The sequence below is a fragment of the Cariama cristata genome, unplaced genomic scaffold, assembly GCF_000690535.1.
Source record: "Cariama cristata isolate BGI_N322 unplaced genomic scaffold, ASM69053v1 scaffold15909, whole genome shotgun sequence".
NCBI classification, from domain to species: Eukaryota; Metazoa; Chordata; class Aves; order Cariamiformes; family Cariamidae; genus Cariama; species Cariama cristata.
In genome coordinates, this window is record NW_009637567.1 from 8,151 (window position 1) to 19,749 (window position 11,599).

An 11,599-nucleotide genomic window follows, 5' to 3' on the forward strand; every position below is an offset into this window, starting at 1 on the left:
CCATGCCTGGTGTTCCCACATATCGCATGGCCTGCTGTAATGAAGGAGAGGGTTTTGTCCATTGGCAGGCAGAAGTGACTTAGCAAGACAGAAGAAAGGAGAGCAGATAGAAAGGAAGAAGTCTTTGAGTCTGACTTAGAGCCTGTTCAATCCATTTAATGGCTGGCTCCCACTTCAAGGGAGCCTTAAGTCAGGTTCTTAATGCAAGCACAAGCTAAAGTTTAGCCCAAGAAATACATGTCCCTGACAGCATGCACAGAAACAAAATTAAGAAGCCTCCCAAAAGAAATGTATTTTTACTGGATTCTTCCCCCTCCTTTTGGGTCCACATTTTTAAAAGCCTTAACAACTGTTTCTTTACACAGCAAGGGGAAAGATTTGCTACCAAATCCCCATCCTTGCCGGTCTAGCTGTCTGCATCTCAGAAATATTTTACCATCTGCAATATAAAATGGGAATATGCTTCATTTTCTGGTAATGCATCTGCTGTTTTGTTGTTTACAAAGCACATAGCTACATTATATCCTACTTAGGGACACAAGTCCTCATAGTATTAGAATGCAAATATTTTCACAATAATTTGAGTGCAATACTGTGATGTCTCAGCTAGCTAAATGAATCAGTGACAGGTAAAATATGCAGAGCTGCAGTTTAATGAAAATTCAAATTAACACTTCACTGCATCAAGGGGCATTCTCATTTAGCCTTTCAAAGTCATGAAAAGTGGCTGCAGCTCAAAGAGACGTCAGCTTTGTGAAGTCACCTTGAGCTTGAGGAGGGCCATCTCCAGCAATGCGGACTTCACACGATGCAAACAGTGAGGGTGGCGAGGCCGGCTCCGCTCTGCCCTCAGTGACCCTCAAGAAATTTTGTCAGCTGTGCACAGCTCGAAGAGAGCTTGCTCCACTGTGCCAAAAGCCCAACCTCGTACTCTGCCAAAAGGGGCAACATTTTGATCCACCACCTGATCCTATGATGGGTGCTGTGAAGCACCCTACTCTCCCTCTCATCTCCAACCCATCGTTTAGGAGTAGTCACAGGGAAGAGGACTTCTGAAAAGCGTTCCAAGCCTGAATCACAGGAAAATCCAACAGATTTTCAATGTGTTTTGTGCCGTGTTGCCACTCAAAGCAGCTGAAAAAAAACTACACAGCAGACCTAGGCACCTCTTACATCAACTCTTTGAAAATGCCCTTTAAAGTTCATGTTAAAAAGGAAGCTACGTGCTTTTTGCTGCAACAATTCATCTAGTAAATGGGGCATTTCAGGGGATGTACGTCTAGGCAGAGCTCTGGTAGCACGCAAGGAACGTAAAAACGGATCAGGGCCCATCTCAGGCACCTTTTCCCTTCCATTTGGCAAAGAAGTCCCAAACAACTCTCCAATAACTGAGGTCACTGACTGTAAAATGCTGTATTGCCCCAAGCTGGAATTAACTGCAACACTTTTTCCTGCAAAAAAAGCTCTGCTTTCTAAGTGGAATGAACTGAAGATATATGGAAACTTAAGATAAATAATCATAATAATACAAAAATGAAGTTAAGCATAATCTTCTCCCTGCCCAAGCCCTCCCCATCCAAAACTCAGTCACCCATTTTGTCAGCACCCCTTCTTCACCATCATTAAAACTTAAAATACTTTTATTTGATAAGAAAAATTATATTATAGTTTTCTTAATAAAAAACAAAATCAAAAAACGAAAAAACTTCTCCAGTCAACAGCAAAGCACAAGACAGTAAGGCTCCTCCTCCCACATCACTGCAGGACCTAGTATGAGCACATGCACCGAGCTATGCTTAACAATGCCTAGAGGGAAACACAGCACTTGACACAGAAGGAATCCTCTGGGCAGCTGAAATTTTATGATTCCAGCCAGCACTTATTAGGAGACCACTTTTCCTTGCCTAGCCCCCACACACACTTCCTTTCACTATATAAACAAATGCAGCTAGTGTAGCTGCAGGGCAGGAACCATGATGCAAGGACGTACAGAGGAAACAAATGACTGTAGCCACTACTGCAGATACACTGGAACTTCAGTATCTTAAAAACAACTCACTGACTCGGAATGTCAATATTTCTCTCTTTAAAACACAAACAAACCATTCTTTTGTTTATAACACCAAAAAAAATTCCACTTCCTGTTAAAAATAGCTTATGTCATTATGTGTATATACATCCTAGTTCAGCAAAACACTATTTTGGCAATAGATTTTTTTTTTTTTTTAATAGTAAGAGCTCTAGCAAGTCTCCCCTTTCCCTCTTCCATGTGATTGATTTACAGTTGGTATTTGTACATCTGTCTGGTTTAAGGTGTTCACAAGCCAGTTTTGCTGTTGAAGCTAAGCTGCAAAAATTTCAGGAGCCAATGCTGTTCAAAACAGGATGGCACAGCACTTCATCTGCTCTGCTGTAGGTGGATTTACCTCCCTGAACATAGGGGATGGGGCTTTTGTTTTTTAAACAACAACTAAAATACAAAATACTCTCTCCTTTGTTCTGGGGAAAGCCAGAACTCCAAATGTGCTGTTGCATTCACACTGTGACTGAATTAGCTAGGACAATCAGTCAACCAGATGACTTTTACCAGATGATGTGGTCAGACATACCGGGTGAATTCTCCCACTGCTGGATTCAATCACATTGCCAATCTCTCCCATAGAGGAGGATTTCTTTCGGATGTCATTTTTTCCAGAGTTTAGGCTGGGTTTCTTTTCAGTTTGTTTCATCTGCCAATCTGATTAATGAAACCTGTTTTCCTTCAAATAGATTTGTCTATGTATTTTCAGCACTTAGTGCATGAGGAGGGGTGACAGGAAGCCAGCGCATAGAAGAATACAGTGCCTAACTGGCATAGTTTTTAGATTTTTGTTTTCCTAAAAAAATAGAGATTATATTGCTACAGCTAATGATACAACATGTAAGAGAGCGAGAGCTCCATTTTTTATTTTTTTTTTCTCTCTCCCATTTTTCCCTCTGGTGTGCAAAAGTAAGATCCCAAATGTCGTCTGATCAAAATGAGTGGTATCAAAAAATGGAAAAGGTGATTACAAATTCAGTAAGGTAGCACAGACTTTTTTTCTTTCCTTTTTTTTTTCCTTTTCTTTTTTAAGTGTTCGAAGTGCTAAGATTTGCATGAAAACAGGCACTAATTTCATTGTCGTCATCATGATCTGGTAAGAGTTAGTGTCCAAAGGAAGATCAGCCACAAGTAAGGGAGAGGGGAGATAAGGAAGGGATAGCGTGCTCAGGGATCTGTGGCATTGATTATCGTTTTATCTGGAGGCGCCCATCCTCTATACCAGCTGCAGTAACCTTCCACCCTCTGGATGCAGGCATAGTGTTTCGCTTGGTATCCTGAGTGGCCGAAGTTGTAGAGCATGTCTGTCCAAATACACTCATTCTTGGAGGTGGCAAAGCAGGGCAAATAGTAGCAGGGTCTAATCTGCAATTGTAAAGAGCAATCAGGTAAGACTACATGGAAAAACAACATTATATAAAATGCTTTTTTACCAGAGACAAGGGTTTAAAAATTCCACTCCCTCAAACCTTGCTTACCGACCCAAATTTCAGCCTCAGTTCAGGATGCATGTAAACATGTGCTTACTTTCACATACACAGGTAATTCCAGAGTCAAAAGGGCTTTTCAGAGGCAGAAAAGTTGAGCTTGTGCCTATGTTTTTGCAGGCCTGGGGCCATGAGCAAAATTCTTAGTCCCAGTGCCAGGCTGTGAGGTTTTAAGCACTCAAAATGTTTACACAGGAAAAAAGCTGGACATACCTTGCCAAGCCTCTGGTACCTGGTTTCATTCACCTCCACATGATTCTGCATGGATTCTGAAAGCCTTCCCCAACCCCAATTAACTCCAACAGGGCATTAAAAAGGCATAGACTCTGAATTTTTATTTGATTGTCTCTTCTCTGGTCTCAACGCTAAAGCTGAGCTTTATTTTTTCCATCTAAAAATTGTTGTCCTCCATTTCTCTTCCTGGCTGTTCACCAGCATCAGTATTACTAGCCAGTGGAAACAGAATTCTAGGGTTTGAATGTCTGAATGCCACCTAATTAGAGATGCACATACCTTGCATCCACAGCCCAGATGATAACGATGATTCAGTCCTTTACGCTGGGAGAGAGTCAGCCGGTCCCATTTCTCATACCAGTTGCACAGGCCAGTGTAAACCTTCCCTTCATACACACGGCCTTGAAAACAGAGACATAGTCACAAGTTAGCACTTCTCAGCTCAAGCACTTTTCTGTTTCCTGAGATTGCTAATGCTCTCAATATGTTTGGCTTCGGTCACTGCTCAGCAACTGCTTTCTTTTTATTGACTGGTTCAGGAATCTCTGGCCAGCAAGATTACAGCACTTCTGTAAGTTAGGAGTGTTGTGCCAGCTGCAAGCACCACCAACAACATGCAGGTGAGTAATGCTGTCAAGCTCCTCCCAACAACAGAGCAAAGTGAATTCACAACTTCACTAGAAACAAGATTTGGCAACTGCCGCATCTCTATCTCCTTGCATCCCCCCATCTCAGCAGCCTGCATTTCTCCAGCTCATTTCAAAAGGGATCTTCCATTTCTGGCACCGCCAAGTAGTAACCAGTTCCCTGTGACAGACATGCAAGTCAGGTATGAATTGACAGTTGTGGACTGTCATACAGCATATTTGTCACAACATTGCTGAGTATAAGAGATACTTTAGGAAAAAGAAGGAAATCTAGAGAGTTCTCAGCATTAAAGAGTACTGAACACCAAAATACTGTTGGCCATCTTAACACTTGGGAAGCTGCGCATAGAGCTGTCTACAGAGCTGCCCATGTCTGTCACAGGTGTATGTACAGAACAGAAGAGGTTTTGATTATGAAGTACACTGTCCTTTACCTGTAATCAGATATTGGTACTTGTTGACCTCCAACTTGACACCACAAAGACTCTCAGAGGCTTCTGTGTAGATGTACTGAACTTGTGGCATTATCTGGAAGCCCCTGTACATCTAGAGAAAGAATAAAAATGTTTTAAGTCACATTCCTGAACTGTGGTGGCAAGCAGTGAACTTTTAGTGTTTACAAGGGTGAAGGACTAATGGCACTACCTGGACTCTGATGGAAGTCTCCCCACCAGATCTGGTGGTAAAGCGGAATACCCATCTGCTAACAAGCCATTGCAATTCTGCACAGGGACCACTTTTCCCCACTCACATTAGTTCCAGTGGCACTGAGTGAGCAAAGCGCCAACATTGCAAGCTCTGCCAACATCCTGAACAATTTTTTCCCTTATATAGCTCATAATTAGGGAGAAATTAAATTAGTTCAAGTTTGGAAACTTTCTCCTTCATGTGATTTAAACAATTTCTTCCTAACTAAGGGATTTTTCTTTTAAACAATGACCCTATTTTCCAGTGTTGCTGCTGTGAGAGTTTCAAAACTTTGGTGCTTGATCCAAGTCATCAAGCCAGACACCTCCTTCTCAAACTCCTAGCATATGCAACCCCTGCTGACCTCAGCAAACATTTAACGTTTCTTTAAACTAAATGAATGCAGAAATAGAATTCTACCCCATCTCCTAAAATTAGCCCAGTACTGATGGGTGCCATAAAGAAAATAGCATGTATACATAATTCCTCTACACTCCTCCTCCTTTTTCATAATCTTTCTTACGGTTCAGTTTAATTGAAATATGAACCCACACATATACTGGCAGTTGAATTCAGTCAGAAATTAGCATGTGTCCCTATCTGACCTGACCTTGCCGCTGCCATTTAGGGAGACTCATGCCCATAGGTTAGTAGCATAATCAAGTCTGTGCATAGCAATGAAACAATCACTGCATGTGTACATTGGACCAAATAAAACATATCCTACTTTTGAAATATTGAGGATGATTTTTCCTGAAAATTTAATCTTTAAAACCTGGTCGTCTTTTCAAAGTATTCAGTCTCTCTTCGCCCCCCACCCTCCCACACCCCCCAAAAAAAAACGGCCAATGTTTAAAAGTTAAAGGAAAACTGTAAGAGTCAGAAAGAATCATCATTTCATAGCATTTCCCAGCCTATCCTTTCCTCTGTCAGATTTGTTGATAGAAAGCACATTCATGTTCAGTTTAACTGTAAATATTAAAGTCAGGCAAAAGAGGGGAAAAAAAACAAACCCAAACAATCCCAGAGCTATAGATCTGTGCTGCTGTGTCACCTAAGCTGCAGTATTCTCCTCCAGGCTGTATTCTATTTGTTGAAGTCCCACATTATCCCAGGGTATTTCACTATTCCCCCACCTCCTTTAAAAACAACAAACCTTCTTTCTGAAACAATGTCTGCTGATTTTACTACCCAGATACTGCATATAAAAAACTACTACTAATTCTGCTGTGCTGACAGGTCAAACTATCTCTGGGGCATCGACACAATGTCTGCCAGGTTTTTTTTTCTCCTTAGTTATATTACCCCAATCAGCATAATCTTGTAACAGTATCACAACTCAGTGACAGCACTGCTGTGTACTGTAAAAGACATGCTAAAGGATTTGCATTTTCCAGCCTTCCTTCTACACCCAGCAAACATGCAAGGAAAGCATTTTTTTTAAATTAATCATACTGTATCAACAAAAGCTCACAGATCATCTTTGGAATACACCATTGTGTCCATAAGTTAGCAAAGTCTTTCCGTGAATATGGAAGAACTGAACCGTGCCTAATCTCTACTTTACCCCTGCAATCTTCTTGGTATGGGACGATCTATTCAGATTTTCCAATTATGCTCAAGATAGCTAGAGATCTAGGTTCTGGCACAAGCATCCTGTCTGTCCTTGGATGAGTTATTAGGCTCTCAGCACACTTTTGTTCCTCATCTAGAGCACAGCTCTGCCTTACTTCCCAAGAGTACCTTGAGGAAAGACACACAGAATAAAGACCATGTGTTCAGACCCTATTCCAGTGGGTGTCACACCAAGAAGCTATGATAACAGTATCTAAGTCGGTAAGACTAGCTGAGGTAACAGCTGGGGCTGCCCAGTCGCTGCAGGCAGCGCATTATCTACACTGCAGAGAGTTGTATGCTGTGCATGTGCTGTACAAGTGATCTGTCACTCAGAGTAGTGCTGGGCTAATCAAATATCTGTGCTACAAAGCCTACACGAGCATAGGCACACTTTCAGCCCATTCTTCCCCTTGCAGAAAGGGCTACAAGCTGCTCAGGCCCTTCCTACAGGACTCTTACAGTCGTCACTCTGCATCTTCTGCACCATCAAGCTCAACATGACTGCCTATGAAGTAATCAGTGATGCTGAACTGGTGTTTGGTTTTCAACTCCTGGACCTTATTTCCTGTTCACATTGCCATCAGGGTTGCTGAAGGAAGCATGCTCAGCCTCTCAAAAAGCACTTCAGCTCACCCCTCAGTGACCCTCATCGATGCCAGCAACTGTTACGCTAATTGACCCAGTACTGGGGGCAGACAGGGCCTGCCTCATTCTCTGATGACTAAAGAAAACTCACCATGACCTTGCTTCTCAGGGGAGGAAAAAGAAAATTTGGCAAAGGGGAATCTTCTACCAATGCCCTCTTTCAAAACAAATAAAACAATACCTTAAGCATTATTTTTGGATATACAAAATATCCTGGAAGTGCCATTAGACCGGACAGAGAAAAATCTACCATAAAGCTACCCTCTCTCATAACTGCTACCCTCGGAGTCCTGTCGCCACAAATGTGTATTTTCAGAAGCGTAATGACAGGGAACAAAGTATTAGCAAGCGTCACATGGTGGTGTCTGCTAGTGCTGCTCTATTTCCAGCTGTGTCAGCATTCCTCTTAGCAGCCCCCATACTGCCTCAGAAATGCACGTGCAAATCCTGCGGTCGTTCTTGCTGCATGATTAACATCGCCCTGCGATGTGATGTTCCTCCCTCTATGCCTCCCATGTGAGGTCGCACTAGATACCAAGGCTTGGAGTCATCCTCCCTAACCTTCAGCGACCTCAAATTCAGACACTTCATATGAATTAGGCATTCTCTCTAGTCAAATGTCATCAACAGGCACCTCCAGAACAACTCAGCCCATCCTAAAATAGTTGTCTACAACTGGTGGGCTGAATTACTCTTTGGTGGTTCCTGTCTCTCTCCACAGACAATCAAGAGAGCAAGAAAGATTCAACACCTCATTTTAGTCTGTCTAAAATTAAACTAAATTAATCCCACCGCATGTCTTTCCTCTTGGGACTATCACGTTTCACCCCTTAGACTCATTTTCAGATTAGCAACAAACCAAGGAAAGCCTCCTTGCTTCTGGCAGCCTGTGCCGAGTGCTGCCATGGTCAACCAGGACTGTTTGAGCACATGGAGTAGAATTATCTTATCTGCTTGTTTCCTTTGCGGTTTCCTGAAATAGATTTGGGCCATTCTCAGAATGCACTGCAGCATCACAGAACACGCAGGGGTTAGGTCAGTCCTGTACAGATTTCTGACACATGATCTTGAAATATTCTTAAATTATTTGAGAAAGCAGTGGATTGCTTTGAGAAAGGCAGAGGTCGCTTGAAAAAGCACAAGGCCTTTTCAGACAACCAACCTGAATGCTAGAAAGCCTGGCATTGTTCTGTGCCTGTGGGCTGACCTTGTGCTCCAGTCCAGGCCCCAAGCTGGTTTAGTTGTGAAATTCAGCAACAAGTTCAGGAGTGTTAGTGAGAGCAAGAATCAGCCACAGCAAACTCCAAGGAACCCATGAAAGAAAAACAAAGATTGTTTGTTGCCTTTTAAGGCTCTCAACGCTTTTCACAGGCAATTCAGTACACACTGATAGACTAAATGGCTTGTTTATTTTTCATCTGCAGGTGCAGAAGGGTTTATAGGTGGCCAAAAACCACTGACATGTTAGTTTTATCTTCAGAGTTGTTCCCATGCAGCTGTGCAGAGCCATACGCCTCTTTAGTTTTCTTTTCAAAAAACAGTCAGGTTTCATTGGGGGGAGCAAGGGAGAGATTTGCTGCGTCACTCTGAGCTCCCTCACTGTATGGAGCTGAATCCCTCTTTATGCTGAAGTCTCTAAGCTCAGCAGAAAGACAGCAGGGTTTCAAAGATGACACTTGGTTTGTTTGTTTATCAAGAACTATGTCCTCCGGACATTCCAGTTCTACTGAGCACTTTGACTGCTTCAGGTTCCTTCCCAACAGAGGTCACAGTTAAATGTGCAATGCAAGACTTCACCAGCCCACCATCTATGTAGCAGGCATAGAGGCAGTCTGACCAACACATGATTTCCCCTTTAAAATTACTCTTGCTTTTGCTGGACACGTAGCTTCCTAATAAACCACTGTGGAACTGCTCCTGCAAAAAAGCAATTGTTCTCTTGTGGTCTCGGCACAAGGACACTGCAGATTACTGCAGTATCTGTTGTAAACACCCTGGTCCTGTGCTGCAGAATAATGCAATGAAAACAGCCAGGAAAGGCTCAGGCATCTTACAATGGCGTCCATTGACAGTAGGGTGGCTGCTGCTCCACTCAACACGCTCACCTTGCTTGGGCTTATGCTCCTGCCCATGCCAGTAGCCACATAGAAGCCTTTTCTATTCCTAGCAGGGACACTGCTGCAGGCTCCTAGGCCAGAGGAGGAAAGCTTACTGCCATTCCAGAGATCTCTGATACTGCAGTTCACTGTCTGACAATGGGGCAGGCTGCACCATTAGTTACAAGAGAGGCTAACGTTACAGTTGGTAAAGGGCAGTAGTTAATCTGGGGGACTATTGCTATTCTAGATCACCACCAGACCCTGTTCATGGTCATATGTTAGACGGGAAGCATCAAACTCTTGGAACTGAGTAGGAGCAAAAGTAGGGTCCTAGATAGAGCAGGATGAAGTCAGAAGAAGAAAAGTTGATACAGCCACTGCAGCATATGTACGTTGAGTAGTTTTGTGAAGTGGGGTACACTTGCTGAGCTGGAGACTGACAAAACTGGACAGGATCAGCACAGAGCCTGATGAGGCCAGGGACAGTCATATTAAAAAAAAAAAAAAGAGTGGCAGTATTGTCTCACTGTTGCCAACATAACCAGTTGCCTTTTTTTTACAAGAACAAGTTAATCAACAAATATGTATTTCCTTTTTTGTCTTAAAAAGGAATTTTTAAGATTTCTTAAATATATATTTTTAAGATTAAGGAAAATAGTAAACCCAGTACCTCATGCACTCTTATTCAAACTGCAAGCATTCCACTCTAGTGGAAGAGCCACGCTAGAACCAGATTTGGCTACGTGTGCGGTTTTGCGACAGCTTATGAAACAGGCTTTGCGTCTCCTCCTCTCAGCTTTCGTGCTTAGCTATAAACCGCCTTATAAAGAGAGTTACTGTTATAAGGCAGGCAAGTGACTGTTTTTTTCTGAACCTTTACTTTGTGTAATATGTTTCAGATTTCTGCAGTCTCTGCCAAGCTTTTCCATTCCCTTTTTTTTTTTTTAAAAGACATAAATCAGTCTTATGACTAGAATGGCATAGCCAAGAAAAACAATCTAGGGCTGATTTTTCACATTACATAACAACGGGTCAGTTTAAGAACAAAAAAATAAAAAAATCTAAGTCCAAAGCAGCAGATTGAATGCAGTTTGTGTAGCAAAGAATTAGAGCTCTGAAGAGAGGAACTAGAGAAACCAAGCAACTGGTGCAGGAGATCTACTACTTTTCATCTCCGAGTCAATACTTTACAGCTCTTCTGAGCTGATGATATTTGAAAGCTACAGGGTTTGGTTTAGCTTATATAAAGACTTCACTATACAAGTTTCATTTGTTCCATACCTGGAAAAACATGTCATCATTTTAACTGGTGGTCACAGAGAATGCAAGGAAAGAAGAGATGAAAGACCACTCTCCTAAGGCTGGCAGACCCCCTATCACCACCACATCTTTAATCTAATTAAAGTGCTGCATGGAAAAGCTTGCAGTTCCGCAGTCTAACACTGTGTATGTTGAACATAGACAGGATTCCAGTACCTAGAGAAGGCCATCTGGCATCTTTTACTACCAGAAATTTTAAAAATAAAGGAAGAATTCAGGTATTCAGCATTGTATGTCAGGAATAATCTCTTCCTGCTCCTTTCCCCTCTCCAGGCAAATTTCTACCAATTGGTGGTTACCTTCCATTCTGGTTGACCAACATGAAAAATTGAGGTGCTGCTATTTTAAGTAGGCAAACTCTGTTTGTTTTTACATGTTAACTAGAACCATTATCGTACAAGCCTATGTGAAATGTCTGCAAACATACCTTCATCTGCTTGACTGTGTATCGCATCGTTCCAAATGGTCCATCTTTCATAAGCTTCTTTCCCACAACTTTAGCTCGGATCACTGTCATAAGAGAAGAAAAATACAACAAATTATAAACAACTTTATATAACATTTAGGTTAGAACCTCCACTTCAAAAAAGCCACTTAGATAAATCAGTCTGTAAGATAAAACAAAACTCCAGGCCAACCTTCCTCTGAATTTAATCTAAATCTCACATACAACAAAGGGATGTAAAATGGGATACCAAAGCAAGTATTTATTTAGAGGGAATCCAGTTCTCTGTGAAGAATTAGAATCAGCATTATTTATGCTGAAATCTTACTGAAATATGC

General features: G+C 42.0%; 1 protein-coding gene across 1 annotated transcript; it reads right to left on the reverse strand.

Moving 5' to 3' along the window:
* Nucleotides 1–2,949: 2,949 nt before the first annotated feature.
* On the reverse strand, nucleotides 2,950–11,333 carry TIMP3 (TIMP metallopeptidase inhibitor 3). The gene is made up of 4 exons (XM_009708394.1): nucleotides 11,244–11,333; nucleotides 4,883–4,994; nucleotides 4,081–4,202; nucleotides 2,950–3,445 (listed from the first exon to the last, which is right to left on the reverse strand). Exons 1-4 carry the CDS (start codon nucleotides 11,331–11,333, stop codon nucleotides 3,248–3,250), a joined length of 522 nt encoding a protein of 173 aa, XP_009706696.1. The 3' UTR covers nucleotides 2,950–3,247.
* Between the last annotated feature and the right edge of the window lie 266 nt (nucleotides 11,334–11,599).